The sequence below is a fragment of the Micropterus dolomieu genome, linkage group LG02, assembly GCF_021292245.1.
Source record: "Micropterus dolomieu isolate WLL.071019.BEF.003 ecotype Adirondacks linkage group LG02, ASM2129224v1, whole genome shotgun sequence".
NCBI classification, from domain to species: Eukaryota; Metazoa; Chordata; class Actinopteri; order Centrarchiformes; family Centrarchidae; genus Micropterus; species Micropterus dolomieu.
This window is the reverse complement of record NC_060151.1, coordinates 24857998-24875737: the sequence shown is the minus strand read 5'-3', so window position 1 is coordinate 24875737 and position 17740 is coordinate 24857998. Positions and strand designations below refer to the sequence as shown.

Here is a 17740-nt window from a genome sequence, read left to right as displayed (position 1 = left end):
CACACACACACACACACACACACACACACACACTTTGAGGCCTCTATGAAATTTTTCCATTGTGTGTTTTGTGTGAAGATGTGTCTGCGTGTTCGAGATGAATCATGTTTGTTTTGTTGCTGCACATGTACCCACCTTTATCACATCCATGGTCATCTGATATTGTATGCATCAAAGGAAAACAGAGTGTAAAACATAATCATTAGAGTAGGTAAAGGACAGATCATTTTGGTGACAGATCAGAGAATGACATTTGGGAAATTTATGAAGGTATTGTAGATTTTAAATTTGAAGAGATTCTCTTGCCGTCGTCAGTGACGCCATAGACGAGACAAGGGGGGGATCCACATTTAAAGGGCCCCTGCTGGGATTTAGAGGAATTAATCAGAGAGCTGGAGGAGCGTGGAGGGAGGCAGAGACAGAAGAGTCCCTGTAGGTTTGCTGCAGCGTGGCGTGGCAGGGCTAGCTGCCATATTGCTAAGCTCTTGTTGTCTCACCGTGGCTCAGGCCTAATCGGATCGCATGCAGCTTATGCACCAGGAAGAGCCACCACTCACATTACACACTCACCTGGATGTTTACACGCCACCTGTATAGTATCAAGTGAGAAAGTGAGAAGTGTAATGTATTGTTGAGGCTTTGTGTCTCAGTGGGCGCCTCTTGTAACCTTGTCTGGATCTACTTAAGCTTAACTCTCAGCCTGCTTGCCGGCCAGATGGACCAAACATGAAAGAGATTAATTCATATCTGTGATCCCTTTCTCCGTCTCTGTGCCCCTCCATCTCTCATCCCTTTTAAAAACATGTCTACGTAGCAGCATGGAGAGGACGGACAATGAATACTAATGCCTCTGAGAATGCCAATTACCAGCACAAAAGGTCAATAAAAGTCAATGAAAACACTGCTGCATTTATCCAGCGGGGATATTATTGTGCCTAAAATGACTAAGGAGAGCTGATAGTGAGAGATGTTGCAGGTCGTAAACTGTAATTATGAAATAATGCTGAAGATGCAGTGGAATCCTGGGAAGCAGAAACTTACAGACAGGCTTTTTAGGGGATTTTGGATTCGGGAGTGTGCCCATTTTCATCCTGTAGGCCAGTCGCCTGGAGGAATGTGCCGCAGAACAAAAAGCCAAAGAGGATGGAGGCAGGAAGAGAATCATCAGGTCAGAAAAACACAATAAGCGAAAGGTGAGGAGGGAATGTCAGAGAGGAGTAGTAAAAGATTTAAACATGAAAGACAGAGGAGCAAACAACACTTATGAACTGATGAGACAGTGGGCCTCTGGGCACAAACATATAAAAAGCCCCTACCCCCACCTCTTATATAAGAGCAAGACACCCAAAAACACAAAGCAACTACAGACAATGGAATCTCTCTGTGGTTGTTGTGTTGTTTGATGTCTTTGTGGTCGTTGTGTCTCTAAATGTGGTCATGTTGGTTCTCTTTGTGGTCATTGTGTCTCTTTTTGTGGTCGTTGTGTCTCTCTTTGTGGTCGTTTTGTGTCTCGTTGTGGCAGTTATGTCTCGTTTTGTAGTTGTTGTGTCTCTCTTTGTGGTTGTTTTGTCTCTTTGTGGTGGTTTTGTCTCTCATTCTGGTCGGTGTCTTTCTTTGTGGTCATGTTGCCTCTTTGTGGTCATTTTGTCTCTCTTTGTGTCCGTTGTCTCTCTCTTTGTGGTTGTTTTGCCTGTTTGTGGCTGTTGTCTCTCTCTTTGTGGTCGTTGTGTCTCTCTTTGTGGTTGTTTTGTCTCTCTTTGTGGTTGTTTTGTCTCTCTTTGTGGTCGTTTTGTCTCTCTTTGTGGTCGTTGTGTCTCTCTTTGTGGTCGTTGTGTCTCTCTTTGTGGTCGGTCTTTCTCTTTGTGGTCGTTGTGTCTCTCTTTGTGGTCGGTCTTTCTCTTTGTGGTCGTTTTTTGTGTCTCTCTCTCTTTGTGGTCATTTTGTGTCTCTTTGTGGCAGTTATGTCTCTTTTTGTAGTTGTTGTGTCTCTCTTTGTGGTCGTTGTGTCTCTCTTTGTGGTCGTTGTGTCTCTCTTTGTGTCCGTTGTGTCTCTCTTTGTGGTCGTTTTGTGTCTCTTTGTGGTCGCTGTGTCTCTCTTTGTGGTCGCTGTGTCTCTCTGTGTCCGTTGTCTCTCTCTTTGTGGTCGTTTTGTCTCTTTGTGGTCATTTTGTCTCTCTTTGTGTCCGTTGTCTCTCTCTTTGTGGTTGTTTTGCCTGTTTGTGGTTGTTTTGCCTGTTTGTGGCTGTTGTCTCTCTCTTTGTGTCCGTTGTCTCTCTCTTTGTGTCCGTTGTCTCTCTCTTTGTGTCCGTTGTCTCTCTCTTTGTGGTCGTTGTCTCTCTCTTTGTGGTCGTTGTCTCTCTCTTTGTGGTCGTTTTGTCTCTCTTTGTGTCCGTTGTCTCTCTCTTTGTGGTCGTTTTGTCTCTCTTTGTGTCCGTTGTCTCTCTCTTGGTGGTCGTTTTGTCTCTCTTTTTGGCTGTTGTCTCTCTTTGTAGTCGTTTTGTGTCTCTCTCTTTGTGGTCGTTTTGTCTCTCTTTGTGTCCGTTGTCTCTCTCTTTGTGGTCGTTTTGTCTCTCTTTGTGTCCGTTGTCTCTCTCTTGGTGGTCGTTTTGTCTCTCTTTTTGGCTGTTGTCTCTCTTTGTAGTCGTTTTGTGTCTCTCTCTTTGTGGTCGTTTTGTCTCTCTTTGTGTCCGTTGTCTCTCTCTTTGTGGTCGTTTTGTCTCTCTTTGTGTCCGTTGTCTCTCTCTTGGTGGTCGTTTTGTCTCTCTTTTTGGCTGTTGTCTCTCTTTGTAGTCGTTTTGTGTCTCTCTCTTTGTGGTCGTTTTGTCTCTCTTTGTGTCCGTTGTCTCTCTCTTTGTGGTCGTTTTGTCTCTCTTTGTGTCCGTTGTCTCTCTCTTGGTGGTCGTTTTGTCTCTCTTTTTGGCTGTTGTCTCTCTTTGTAGTCGTTTTGTGTCTCTCTCTTTGTGGTCGTTTTGTCTCTCTTTGTGTCCGTTGTCTCTCTCTTTGTGGTCGTTTTGTCTCTCTTTGTGTCCGTTGTCTCTCTCTTGGTGGTCGTTTTGTCTCTCTTTTTGGCTGTTGTCTCTCTTTGTAGTCGTTTTGTGTCTCTCTCTTTGTGGTCGTTTTGTCTCTCTTTGTGTCCGTTGTCTCTCTCTTTGTGGTCGTTTTGTCTCTCTTTGTGTCCGTTGTCTCTCTCTTGGTGGTCGTTTTGTCTCTCTTTTTGGCTGTTGTCTCTCTTTGTAGTCGTTTTGTGTCTCTCTCTTTGTGGTCGTTTTGTGTCTCTTTGTGGCAGTTATGTCTCTTTTTGTAGTTGTTGTGTCTCTCTTTGTGGTTGTTTTTTCTCTTTGTGGTCGTTGTGTCTCTCTTTGTAGTCTTTTTGTCTCTCTTTGTGGTTGTTATGTCTCTTTATCATCCTTTTGTTTCTCTTGGAGGTTCCTTTCTTTTCGTTTTTGTGCTTATTTTGTGGGGTTTTTTGCACTGGTTTTGTGTCTCTTTCTGGGAATTTTGTGTCTCCTCATGGTATTTTCGCATCTTTCTATTGTTGTTCTCTCGTCATTTTGCATCTCTTTGTAGTCAATTCATTGACTTTCTAACAATGCTGCTAGTCAGACTGATTGTTAGCTCTGAGTGCAGCAGGAACCCACGGCATCAGCAGAAATGTGTTATTTCATCCGAAACATTTATTTAACCTACCAAACACAGCATTAAGGCTTTTCAGAGCTTGCAGACCCCTCTGACCTGTGTCTTTCTCTGTGTTTAAGCTGTGGTTATTAATCCAACAGATGCTGCAGTGTTTGGCAGGGATCTCCCGGCCTGCTGAGATCATCTTACTGAAGGATTATGACACCAACAGTATCTGCATGCATTCAAGGCTGTGTTTCGATTTATTTTTTTCCAAACTGTTTTGATGCTTCATCTAATCATAGTGAACCCTCAAAGTGGAACACATGAATGTAGGTTTAACAGATTACAAATGGCTGCATAAAATAAACTACCAGCACTCTGTGGGTGAACTTCACAGTCCTGGCACTGATTTGTTTACACCACAGGTTGTTCAGTTTTAGTGTGCAGATACATGATGTGACACCCGTTTCCTCATGGGCGCTCTCACCTCTCCTGGAACTGTTTGGAGGGGATGAGTCCGGCCCGCAGGTTGCTGTCTCCCACACGCTTGGCCTGCCACCACGTTGGATCATCTTGGGTCACAACCTGCAGGATGTCTCCCCGTTTAAAGGGAAGTCCCGCTTCTTGGCAAGGCGTTGCCTTGTCTTCTAGTGGGATGTAGTCAAACAAGGCTCTCATGTGCACCTGAAATCAAAAACAAAAAGCACCAAATTTAGATAATTATTATTGTAGGAAAACACGGACAAAGCTGTTTTTATCTGAATAGTTGTAGGCACCTAATCATGATCGGAAACGTATTATTTTAAATCAGTGGCTTACTTTTATTATTATTTACTATACCTTTATTTTACCAGGCAAGTTAATTAAGAAGAATTTCTTATTTACAATAACAGCCTGGCAGGAGACAAAGGCATCCTGTTGGAAAAGGGTAAATAAAATAACATAAACAATAGAAAGAGGACGCAGGACAACAACACAGTCCCAACAACAAACCTTAAAAACCAGGCACAAAGACACCAGATGAGAAAATAATTAAAGACAGATAAAGAAACATGATAACAGACTAGACATAAGGTAATCTACAGAAAATAGACAACAAATGGCACAATAGTTGAATAATGAAAACAATCAAGATAGCAGCTGAGCAACATATAACAGCAAATATCACATGAAGCAATTACAAGTTTCTGTAAACGAGTTGGTGATTTTGCCTTTAAAAGTGGCAGAGATGACTATGAAGGTATTTAATTTTAATGCAAGCAAAAAATTTTTTAGAGCATATTTATTGCACTGCAATCAAAAATCAATTTTATAATTAAAAACAAACACATCTTTTTTGTGTCAAAAAGTTTTAATTGCTAATTTCTCCTCTTTGATGGCAAGTCGAAAAGTTTTCCTTGCGAGTCAGAAAGTTTTGCAAGTTAATAAGTTTTGCAAGTTAAACAGCTTTGCATGTCAAATGGTTTTCCCTGTGAGACAAAGTTTTGCAGGTTAAACCATTTTGCAGGAGAGAGAGTTTTGCATTGACTGCATGGCCATGCCCACAATCCCCTTGCTCTGATGGCTCCGACCAGCACTTAACTCTACAGGAAACGGAGCTGTTACGTGTACAGGCTAGATGGGGGTAAGTTGACGTTATGTCGCTCATTTCAATAGAAATGCTTTTAAATGTAGTATGGTATGCTTTAATGATTATTTTTATCTACCTTTGTCAAGGTCACGGAGTGTGTCGCTGTCTCCTTCTTTAGAATGACATGTAAAACAGTTAGCTAGCCATCTTGGCATGAAGCTTGACTGGCAGTGCATTTGTGCGCTCAGATATGACTAGCTAGGCTAAGGTTAGCTATTCATGTTTAACATGTACATAATATCCAGCAAAACTAGTTTTCTGTGACTGTGGTAATTGAAGTTTATGGTCACACAGCATAAACTGCGAAGTGTGTGTCATTAATATATATTGAAAAAACTGTTGGGCCTTAAATTGAGCCTTGTGGTACTCCCTTGGTGACAGTAAGGGGCTTATACAGCAGATGTTCTGACCTTACACTTTGGACTCAGTGTGGTAATTGGCAAACCACAGCACTTAATGCTCAGAGACACCAATGCTCCTTAGTCGGTTTACTAGGATGGAATGGTCTACTGTGTCAAAAGCTTTTGCCAGCTCAATAAAAATAGCGGCACAACATTGCTTCTTGTCAAGTGAATTTGTAATATCATTCAGACCTCCAGGGTTGCAGTGGTACAACTAAAGCCAGTACGAAAAAAAACAGATTGCATACAAGAAGTTAAACTATGATCATGAAGAAAGTCAGTCAGTTGCTTATTGACATGTTTTTCTAGCCCCTTTGAGATACTGGGTAGAATAGAAATTGGCCTGTAACAGCTTGATCTCCCCCCTTAAATAAAGGACTCACTACCGCTGCCTTCCAAGCACCGGGAACTTCTGCACAGTCAAACGACAGGTTGAATAGGTGAGAAAGAGCCTCAGCATCTTTAAAGAAATCATTAATCTGAAATGTCACAACAATAATGCTTCAGACTTTGAGTGTTTCCTCTCAGCTGCAGTTTCACTGAGCATGCTCAGTCACTCATGTTACATCTCACCTTGCTCTCCTTCAGGCGGTCCTCTTCTTTAATGGCAGGGATTATCTTTAGAGTGATGGAGCCCTGGGACTGGGACTAGATCGCAAATAGACAGTAGAAGTAGGGGAGAGGAGATTCAGAGTCACTGCAAGCTCAAATTAAAGACAAAGACTAAACATACTTAGCTGTAAAAGGCACACTGAGCTGTATTTGAGTTAAACTGAACTATTAGTGCACACTGTTTATGAAAAAAATAAAAGGTGGCCATAACATTTTAGGTGAGGATTCATTACTGTCATGATAAATGGGCATTACTCTCTTGAGTTTATAGTTTACCCACCACTATCCATTTACCATTGCATCTGTCTGGGGCAAATACAAGGAAGTCTGTGTATAAATAAACAAAACATGGGCACAGCATTTTCAGTGATTATTCTAAAGAAAAAACATGTATTCTGCACATGCGCAATTAAATCAACAGATTTAACTGATATATGTGAGTTTACACCTGTGCAGCAAAATACTATATAACTTACTGTAAATTTTTATAGGGTGAAAAAACACAAATGAATGCTTCTCTGAATATTTAATTTATTTTGGTCATATTGGTTGATTGCCTTATGATGATCACTGACTTGATTTTTTCGCTTTGTTCGCCAACATTGTTATTTTTAACTGTTGATCTAAAGTATTTAGTGAAACAATTGGCCTTTGACTTCCAGCCTCAAAGCTTTTGACTGTGATCAGTGTGTTTGGACCTTTTACAGGCATTTAGATTGTTTGCCTGTAAAAAAAAAAAAATAAAAACATTGCATAAATAACAAACAAACAAATCAAAGAAGCAAAAAAGTAATTATGACAATTTAACATAATACGGTCTACACCTTTTTGTACAGAGGGAAAGACTGATCTTGGGATTTTAATAATTTAAATGGTATCATTCAACTGAAAATCAGGAAAGTCAGGAAATCCATGTTTGTACCCAGTCTTATATTTATTCCAATTCTAAATTACTGATCTATTCCAGCATTTCTTAAAATCTACACAATGAAATTACAGCAGAACTGTCTCACCAGCAGCTGACTGATCTCATCAGGCCTCTTGTTGATCACAGAGACTCCGTTTACCTCCCTGAGTTCATCTCCTACATGGACCAAACCTGTGAGGAGGAGAGGCAAAAACATCAATGACATTCACAAGAGTCCTCACTGAGCCTTCTCAGTCTTTGGGGTTTATCAGTCATATCTTAACATCAGTATCGTTGTCAGATCCACAGATCCTGACAGCTTCTATCCTCAGCTGGGATCTATTTAGCTGCAGCCACAACAAAGAAACCAAAGACTGAGAGAAGTTGAATCAATACACTCTTCCCTCAGGACAGAGAAACACATAGCAGATCCACTACTGTGCAATCATACATGTATAATATATGTATTTACCAGACACACAAAGAGACCTGAGGCTAATTCTGAAATCTCTCCACAGCGTCTGTCTTCACACTGATGAGATGCAGCAGGAAACGGAGGAAGACATCAAAGATTAATGCATACGGACACTGATTGGTTTACTTTCCAAGCACGCATGTTTCTAATGCCAAATAACACACACACATCTACATGTGACAACGCCAATGAAAGGATTTTACTGAGTCTATATGATGTGTGAATGATTCTCTGAGGACTCCTGGAGAGCTTTGGGTTTCTCTCATGCATCTCCTGCTGCTGCTGCATCTCTCTCTCACTGTGGTTTTGATCTCACTGTCATTTGAGTACTTATATCCTTTTTTTTTTTACTAAAACTAACTGGTTTTAAGAAGACAATTGCTATCACGCCGCTGTGGAATTCGGGAGCCCCCTGGGGCGTCCAGGTAGCTCAGCTTCCTGCATTACTCCTCACGACCCCTTAATACATAGCTTGTGTCACCTCATCATAGGGTGTGTGTCTATAGTTGTGAGCATGGCTATGAGTAAGCTCACCAAAACCATTTTCTCTGTATTATTTTGGGGAATGTGAGGGTTTTAATTAACTAAGAATGAGTTTACATTCTACAGCTCCACACAAAATACACATGCCATTTTTTTTTTCTTATACATCTATTACAGCTAACTCATTTAATTGACTGGTTTTAGGGGGAAATTACGTAAAAGGGGTTTTTATATATTCTCCACCAGGATTGTATAGCAGTGTGGAGAGCATGACAATATAGAGAGGTGGGCTCACAAAGAGGGAATTTGGACTCTAAAACCACGGCTGCTGACCAGCTTGTGAGCAGTTCGGTGATTTTCTCTGCTCAGACTTTTATTTTAATCATTTTAGAGCTCTGGGGGCATAAATGTTTTTTTTCAAAAGAAAAAAAGGTTCAATAAAAGTCCAAAAACAAAAATAAAAAATGTGCTTATTTCTTATTCATCACGCAACCTTTTAAATTAATTTGTGTCTGTGTTCCAGCACAGTTGAGAACTACAGGTACTGGGAGTCTAGTAGAGTGACAAGACTTGTAGAAAACTCAGTGACGAAAAGAGTACAGTTTACCACTTCTGTCAGCTGCGCCCCCTCTCATGATCCGAGCCACGATCACCGTCCCAGTGGCATCATCCCGCCTGATGGTGGCTCCCTGGAGTACAGACATAGGAATATGATCATTAACAGAAAAAAGCAAAAGGTCTCTGTCCATGTTCTCCTGCGGACTCTTAAGGTCTCTTCTCCGCTCTCATGCTTCACAGCTCACCAGAGGCTCCTTGTTCTTCACCAGCCTGACAATCTTCACCGACTCTTCCTCCAGCTCATCCTCAAAGTCGTCTGGTAGTGGCGGAAGCACAGGGTCAAAGTTCTTCTGAGCCACGGTGTCGTGCACCGAGAGAACGGCCTGGTGGGACAGAAAACCGATGTGCTGAGACTACAATGCTGACGCTGAGCTGCACAGAGAGCAGACGTCTACCAGAATCTATAAGAAGCTTCAGAGATAAATGTCAGGGCAAATAACATGTCTGACAGGTAAAAATGGCACCATGAATGTACACTAACGCTACATCTCCTCATGATTGTAGGACTGTGTGTTTACCTTGAGATGTGGTGATGTCAGCAGGTGCAGCAGCTCCTTCTCCTCTGTGCTCATTGGTCCACTCTGCAGCTCCTCTGCCACCTGCCGATCACAAAACCCACATGAAGCGAGAGCCCTGACCTGGTTTGACCCTGTGCAGGTGTATACCAGTAATGCACGATGCAGTTTACCGTAGAATAAATGCACACAGATACACAGACGTGCACACAATGGAAGATAAGTTGTAAACAGCTAAGGTCAGCAGTTTCCCACACTGATAACTGGTGAGAGCGAGAGGAGAGCAGCAGGATATAGGGTTTCATTAGATGAACATCGGGATGATTCAGCACTTTGAGAACATTAAAATTCACTTTTGATACCTGCATTGCTTCTCTGTCAGTGCTAGCTCATTGTGACTGACGGCTGTGCCCAAGTGGAAAAGTAATTTAGGGTGTGTGTGTGTGTGTGTGTGAGTGTGAGAGAGAGAAAGAGAGAGAGATGAACTTACATCTTCTGCCAGAGAAGAGGCACTGTGGAGGACGGGTGTTGGACTCTGTCTCTCATACTGTCTTAACTTCTCATGAATCTGTAACACAAACACGTGTAGTTTATTAGAGAGGGTTTCATCAAGGAATGCACAGTTTCAGAAAAAAGCTGAAGATTAAAAGGTGCCTGCAGAAGTTTCTTGTAAACAAACCAATGTTATGTTGACATTCAGTGTTACTTACCAAATGCATCATGTCAGTCCTTGAGTTCTAACTAATGAATGCATTACCACTGCTTACAACATTCACAAAGCCAACTTTTAAAATAAAAAAAGGTAAATCCTGCATTGTTTGCATCCATGTTTACTAGCTTCTAGTCTTCTTTATCCCTGCCTTTGTGGGTGCATAGCTATGTTTCTTGATGCATTACCACCATCTAGTAGAAATAGTATGAAACCATTGGTAGAAATATGTATTGTGTCACCCTTGTGAACACATGCATGCATGTACAAAACAAATAAACCCACTTGTAAAAAAACTGCTTCCTGGCTTTACTAGAGAAAAGAGAGTTTGGTTAAGAAATCTGAAATGATTCTGTACGCATGCCTAAAAAGTACTGTGTTTTTCGTGTATAGAAAGAATAAAAAGCAGGTAATGCAGCAAGACTGCACAATCCTTGAAATTTGTTGCTGTAATGTTTTGAAATTTTCACTGCATAATATACACAGAGTAAAGAAAGTCATGGGCTACATGTGCCCCATTTCACTTTTCTAAAATAAGTGCTGTGAGAAAATACGGAAAATGTTATCAAATCTAAGTAATCCTTTCAAAAATTTCAAGATCAGCACAGACATCATGATCTGCAGTGATAACCAAAGTATTCCATGGCCCCTTGACTAACCTTCTACCAATATCACTGAAATCTTCTGTTTATGAGATATATGGCTAATTGTCAAAAAGCCAAATAAACAAAAAAGACACAAACGTACATCTTTGGTAGAGGTAATCAAATTATCTAAATAAATAGTCTAAATTTCCATCCAAAGTGGATGAATATATGGCTTCTTGTGACATTAAAATAAACCCATCAGCTATATAGTTTTAGTAAAATGTTTTATTTTTAAACATTGTGAATGTGGAGGCCATACTACTTGTATTACCACAAAGTTGCTCTTCTTACAGTATCTTGGATTCCATGTGTAGTTGCCAAATATCACACATGTAGGCGGTCTTCCACAACAACTTTCCATTGGTCCACTTGGATGACTTATGTTTAAAATTTCCTGGCAAATAATGAGTGTGTTTTCTCAGAGGCGAAGATGGACACAGTGTGGTACTGAGAGAGCACAACAAAATGACAGGGTTGTTGTGGATGGACGGTTGGGTCGGGGATACTGCTGTTTGCGTTCTGTTGCCTACCAACAGTACGAACAATGAACAATATGTCTAATATATTGTATGAACAATAAACAAGTAGTTTCAGCCAAAAAGTCAGAGTTTTTGGAAGGCAGTGACAACAGATGAGGAATGACCTGAGTTGTCCCGTCACTTTCAGGTAACCTGACCAACAGGCCAGTTTATTAGAAAAAATAATGTACATTTTCAAGACTATCAAATCCATTCCTGCTATTTCAAAGATATTTTTTTGTTAATATATTCTAAAACTGCATAAAAATGTAATGGTACACAGCTGTATATCACATCTGTATGTAAATAATGATGTTACTCATAGAATCTGACTCAGAAGAAGTAATAACCTCACCTTCATGAGGTATCCCAAGCTCCTCTCACTGAAAACATCTTTGAGGAAGACCATGTCCTCTTTGTGATTGGCATCGGGACGCAGCTGAGAGGTCAGCAGGGCCAACGTTTCATGTAGCCCTGCAGAGGAGAGGAATTAGAAAATCCATCGTGTATATTAACATGAACAGATGGAGCACAGCAAGCTACACAGAGTATGGAGAGTATGTGTTGAGCATCTGTGCCAACTCATCTCACCCGCTCCTGCTGTGAGGACCGGCATGGCTTCTTTCATGGGTCAGTGAGGTGAGGGGGGCGGGGAGATCTGGGAGGAGGAGAAAGAAAAATTATAGTCAACATTTCCATACAGATGCTGTTAAATTGAGTTTCTGAGAGATTTAAGACACTGTCTGGGAGGATTTTAAAAAAAAAATCCCCTTCTCACGAAAAGCAAAAAAAGAAGGATAATGGTGTTTTTGTGTTTATGAGAGTGTGTACCACTGATGTAAAGGCATCTGGAGACCCATATTGCAGTAATTATAGCCATACATCATCTCCTTGTAGGCTCAGTAAATGTGAAGGGCCTGCTTGCATTATTGAGCCGTACTAGTAAGATAAACCGTAACTGCTGGTTCTATTAACCCCACTGACTCTCACCAGGTTGCGTGAGTTTGTGGCTTTAGTGCCGGCGTGTTAGAGAGCACAAACCTGTATGAAATAACTAGAAAGTGGTCATACAACTTTAAGGACTTCCATTTAACTGACAGCATTAACCTATAGGATGTATGCCATCTAACATGCACAGTATAGTATTTCTTGTGTTGTAAGTTTGTTCTCTCTGCTCTACTAAATAAAGCTACGTGTAAAAGTTTACTTCCTCTTTCTGCCGGAGGGACATAATAACTAGGAATTTGTGAATTTGATGTTATATTAACTCTGCTGATGGTGCTAGAGGAAAGGTCAGGTGATCATCAAAGTCGGTAGGATTCATCCATTACGCACTATGAATGTCTGTATCAAATTTCATGGCAATCCATCCAATAGTTGCTGGTGCTATTTTAGTCTGAACCGAAGTGGTGGACCGACAGACTAAAATCATTTTAGGCCTCCATAATGGGCTAAATGACATGTTAAGAGATTATTTTGCATTATATGCGCTTGATCACTTTCGTTATATCTATATTCATATGCTGAGAGATCTGTGCATGACTCCAAGATAGAGTCGGCTGAAGTACTGCACAGACTGCTGGATTATTGCAGCCCCTACTGATCAATATCCATGTCACTCCACTCAATAGTCTCCATACATCCTCCCTTTGGAAACATGCGTCAATAACACAAACCACAAAATCCCCAATATGACGCTATGAGCCGATGACAAAACAGCAGGAAAGCAGCACCACGAAGCCAAAACAACACAACAAAGCTGCAATAAGGAGTATTAACATTTAGATATATTAAGTTATAAGTTATTTGCCAGAACAGTTTTGATTTATAAAAATGTTGAATACATTTTGGATGGGGATGTCAGACAGTGTGTGATTTTCCACTCAGGGTGTCTTTTTTGTTCTGCCTAGAAATATGGAATTAATAAGTAGGTAAATATATTATATTACATCTACATACTGTGCAATATAATCATACACCATAGACATATTTACTGTAGTGAAACACTGACAGAAAGTGTGTTTAGACTGTTTAGAAAAGAGGCAGAGGCCAAATAGCTTAACCTGTTTGGCAGTGATGTGCTTGTCTGCTTTGTATGTGTAAAATAAACATAAGCTTTATATGAGATGTATTCAGTAGAGCGCTGTTCATGTTACCCTGTCCATCGCTTTATGGACGCCTGCCATGATGATGCATCTTTTTGTGGTGTGTTACCTTGCACAGAGACTGTAGAGTTGATATCAGTAGTTGTTTTTACATGGTCTTGAGTAGAGATTCCATGTGTGGTTGATTTTTAGTGCTTTCTTAATTTATAACATTTGGACAGATTTTGAGTAATTATGACAAATAAATCAATTTAGAAACACTGACTGGTTGATGGAGAAAAAGACAATGAGGCTAACACAACAGACAAGCCTTTCAGAAACACAGTCACAATCAAGATTATATTTTCAGTATCTGAAACCAGGAGACAAAAATCTGAACTATTTCAATAGCATGCAAACAGTTCAGTATTACTTTGGGCTAATGTTCAGACTGAAGAAACAGGTGTGTAGCAGTGGGTTTGAAACAGTTTTACTGGGTAAAGAGGCAGGCTTACAGTCAAATCAGGTACAAATCCAAAGGCTAAAGCAGACAGACAGCCAGGACAGGAACAAAGCTGGAAGCAACTGACAAAGAATATTCAGTTTATTGTAGAGTGGAGCTAATGTGAGGCAGCTGTGCGGGCACATGGTTTGGTCAGGTGGTATAAAGTAGAAGCTGACTCTGCAGTGGCAGCTAGGGGACAGGTGAGCAACAGCAGGTCTGGGATTAGAAATGCCGACAAACTAGCCAGAAGTAGAGGAGTCAGATGAGGAGGGTAGGGAGGATGAACAGAGTGTCAGATTAACCCAACAGGAAATTTCCCAGATGAGTGGGAGGAATGCAGGAGTTCCTTTATACATGGAGGCAATAATATACCTCCATCATCCTAAGCCTGTTCACTCTGATACAAATACAAGTCCAATGTCTACACGTCTTTGTGTCATACTGTTGTAAGACAGCAGAGCCATAAAGAAACATTTGCCAATAATTTCCAAGTATTAAATCTTTCAACATCTTTTGTCTGTAAAATTTTCAAACATAAAACATTAGCTTTTATGAAATAAAATACATTAAATATAATAATATCTATACACTACTGTAATGATTTTAAGCTTCCCCTTCTTCTCTTAGTCATAGTAGCAGTAGTGGCTCAATTGTAATGTCTTGGGGCAAGATTTAAATATCTAAACTTTTGATGGGATTGATGGGTAATGTACAGTATATGTTCCCATCAGGATCAATTGTTAATCTCTTGACTTCTCAGCTAGAACCAGTCAAATTTTCACTTTGCCTAATGCTTTGGTTTATGACCAAATACCCGCAAAACTAACTAAACATTCCCATCAGCCTCAGCTGCACTTTGTTCAGTGCTGATTAGCAACAAACTAAACCCAACTAAGTGGGTGCATTATACCTACAAAACATCAGCATGTTCACATTGTCAATGTGAACATGCTAGCATGCATCACAAAGCTGCTACCACAGTTGTAAACTTAGTCATATAAATATTATCCATTCACATATTCTATATTGTCTATCTAATATACACTGACCCCTTGTGTGTGAAATTTTTTAAAGTGGCAAAAAAAGTTTGTGGTTAATTATGTTACTAGTGCAGGATTATATTTTTAGAGACCCTACCCTAAAAACATCAACATAGATATGTGGTGCAGCAAGTGAAGAGTTGTTGAATGAGGACAGTGGGGGGGCAACGTGAACAAACTGCAGCTAAACCCTCAACTTAAAAGCAGTTTAAAATAAAACATTTTTTGTAAAATAAAACTTTTCTGTTGAAAGTTTTGTTGTCTCCAGGTTTTCCTTCAATCAGTTATGTTACTTTTTCAAAGAAAATCCGCATCTGTAACACACATACCGCATACAGTATTGATCAGCTACAGAGCACTTATTTTATCTCTGGAGGCTTGTTCATGAAAAAAAGCTTCAGTATGTCAGCCTAAATTTTACTTTTATGTTTCTATATTGCAAGATTGCTATTCTCACCCCTCCTAAAGCATTTCTAAACATATCCTTGTGCTTTGATGGTACATAATCAGAATATGATTAACATCAGCAGAGACAGACAGCAATGAGCTCATGAATAATGCACAGAAAGGATGTTACGGAGCCAGAAAGAGGGATGAGGAGAAGATGAATGAGAGGAGGAGGAGGAGGAAAAAGAGGGAGGCATCACTTTGTGTTTTGTGCTGTCAGGAGAATCAGTGAGATCAACACACAAGATACAGTCTCTTTATTCTCAAGTGTGTCAATCAGGATTTTCTCCTTAAATCCTCACTATATTTAACTTCATCAATGTCATCATTCTTTACTTCATCAACTCCTTTGGTATTTCCTCAACCAAAACTGTCAAAATTCAGCTTGAAGAAAACAAACGCCATTGAGGAGAAAAAACACAAGTTCATTAATGTAAGATCAGTTCAAAACAGCAGCCACATTTTGTTTTTCTGAATAATTAAACTGGAAATGGATTTGTTTAGAAATTGCTGCTATTAAACAATGAAAAGCGTGTGGTTCATTACATCTCCCTTTGCAGCAGTTCAGTCACTAACAGTCCGGAGAATGACATCATCTGCTGAGCTGCTCTTACTTTGACAGGGTGAGGTCATCAGAGAGAGGCATCATATCAATTTGGCTATTGAAAACATTGAGTGTGTTGAGTCTTTAAATGATAAAAATGTCAATACTTCGGTTATATACACTTGGATGGTACAACACAGCCAGGGGTTGACTGATAATCTCGCATACAGGGCAACTGCCGGGTGGGCTGACGCACTGTTGTGGTGGGTGTTTATTTAACTGTTTTTAAAAATGGGCCAATGACCGGCCAATTGAGCACGGACAGCGGCCCATTGGGTCGTTTTCTATACTGGGCTGGGCTAATCACATCTCTTACTGCAAAGTAATACAAGTATTACAATTAAATCAATCTGATCCATTAGCAGTTTTTTAGTTAACAGCTTGAATTAAATTGCTCGTAAAATACTTAAAATACTCGTCCCACTGTGAATCAACACCACAGTCAGCTTTCAGCTCACTGTTGGTCTCTGTATGCTTGACCACCAACAGCTCACACAGACCTACTGCTAACAATAGTTTAGGTACAAATTACAGTTTGCTGGCAAACTAGTACCAAAGCCACAACAGCCCTACTGTACACTTATAGCTTAATGGCTTTCAGAAAACCTGCAGGAATCAGTCCAAGTTCTTGCAGCCTTCAGAAAGCACCACATTCCTGTGATCTCACATCACTGAAAAACATTACTACACTACCTCAAATAACCAAACATTGCTGATCCAGAAATAGACTCAGACATCACACTTTTTGCATTTTGTCCCTATGAAAATTACATTTTCCGTTCAAATCTAGTTAAGAGCTTAGAGAGACCCAGTGAGGTCACAGCAAAAGCTCACATGTCAGCTCATCAGATAACAGCCTTCGTCATGCACTGTTCATCTAGACACATTTAGCTAAAATACAGACAGATCAGCCTCTACTACCGCTGTTACTGCGTTAATAACATGATCCTGTGTTAAATAGGAGATTTATAAATGACACTGGATGTAATTCTCAGTATTGTTCATCCACACTTGATACTCATTCACAGATAAGTAGTTTGGACTCACATATGCACTCAAAGTACTTAACTTACATGAACACACAACCAACATACTCAGACATCATGTCTCTGTGCCCCTCTGGCTTCATCTAACCCCCAAGCACATTTCTATTCACAGTCTTTTGTTCCTGATTCATCTTTTACTTTGTCACTCTCACGCAAGCTGGTGCAGACACGCTTTATTCTCCTGTTTTCAGTCACGACCCCCAGAGGTGGTGTGACGTAAGCAGGTTCAGCAGGGCAGCGGTTGGCCCTCTTTGCAATCAGCACACTGCCAAGAGTTTCATCTAGTCTCCCAGGGAGATTTGATGCCACAGTGATGCCTCATCCAGTAGGACTTTAGCTGTAAGAGCTTCTTAAGATACTACACAGCAGCCACTGCTAGACTGAAAATGAGCAGGGTTATAAAACCTACTAGTGTGGTGGTGTAGGTGTAGGTCCTTGTTCCTCAAAGAACACTGCTGGTTCTAGGACTGCAACTTAACAATTCCTTGCATCATCGATTAATGTGTTGATTATTTTTGCAATTAGTCGACTAATCTTATATACAATGTCAGAAAACTAGATCAAAATTTACCAGAGCTCAAGGTTAAAATATCTTTTGTCTGACTAACGGTCTAACTTCAAATATCTTCAATTTAATTATATGAACCAGAGAGAAGTAGCAAACCCTTACATTGAACAATCTGAGTATGTATAGTATGTCTGTTTTACTTGATCTAGAAGTTATTAAGTGATTACCAAAAGAGTTGCTAATTCATTTCTGTCAGTTGAGTTAATTGAGTCATTCCCAACCACAGGGACCCCAGGGGCAACTTCTGCAGTTGACAGGAATATGTGGAAATATTGTGGAGTAGCTCAATTAATAAAATCTTTTTTTTTTAAAT

General features: G+C 40.2%; 1 protein-coding gene across 1 annotated transcript in view; it reads right to left on the bottom strand.

The window, feature by feature from the left end:
* Positions 1–13803, bottom strand: part of mpp3a (MAGUK p55 scaffold protein 3a) — a 22480-nt gene extending 8677 nt beyond the window's left edge. The window contains exons 1-12 of the mRNA XM_046035594.1: positions 13733–13803; positions 11725–11791; positions 11489–11607; positions 9750–9827; positions 9263–9343; positions 8930–9067; positions 8734–8815; positions 7275–7360; positions 6223–6297; positions 4106–4302; positions 1042–1106; positions 136–156 (exon numbers count right to left, since the gene is read on the bottom strand). Of these exons, the coding sequence (XP_045891550.1) occupies positions 136–156; positions 1042–1106; positions 4106–4302; positions 6223–6297; positions 7275–7360; positions 8734–8815; positions 8930–9067; positions 9263–9343; positions 9750–9827; positions 11489–11607; positions 11725–11761 (979 nt within the window). The 5' untranslated portion in view covers positions 11762–11791; positions 13733–13803. The remainder of the gene's footprint in view (positions 1–135; positions 157–1041; positions 1107–4105; positions 4303–6222; positions 6298–7274; positions 7361–8733; positions 8816–8929; positions 9068–9262; positions 9344–9749; positions 9828–11488; positions 11608–11724; positions 11792–13732) is intronic.
* Positions 13804–17740: the final 3937 nt, after the last annotated feature.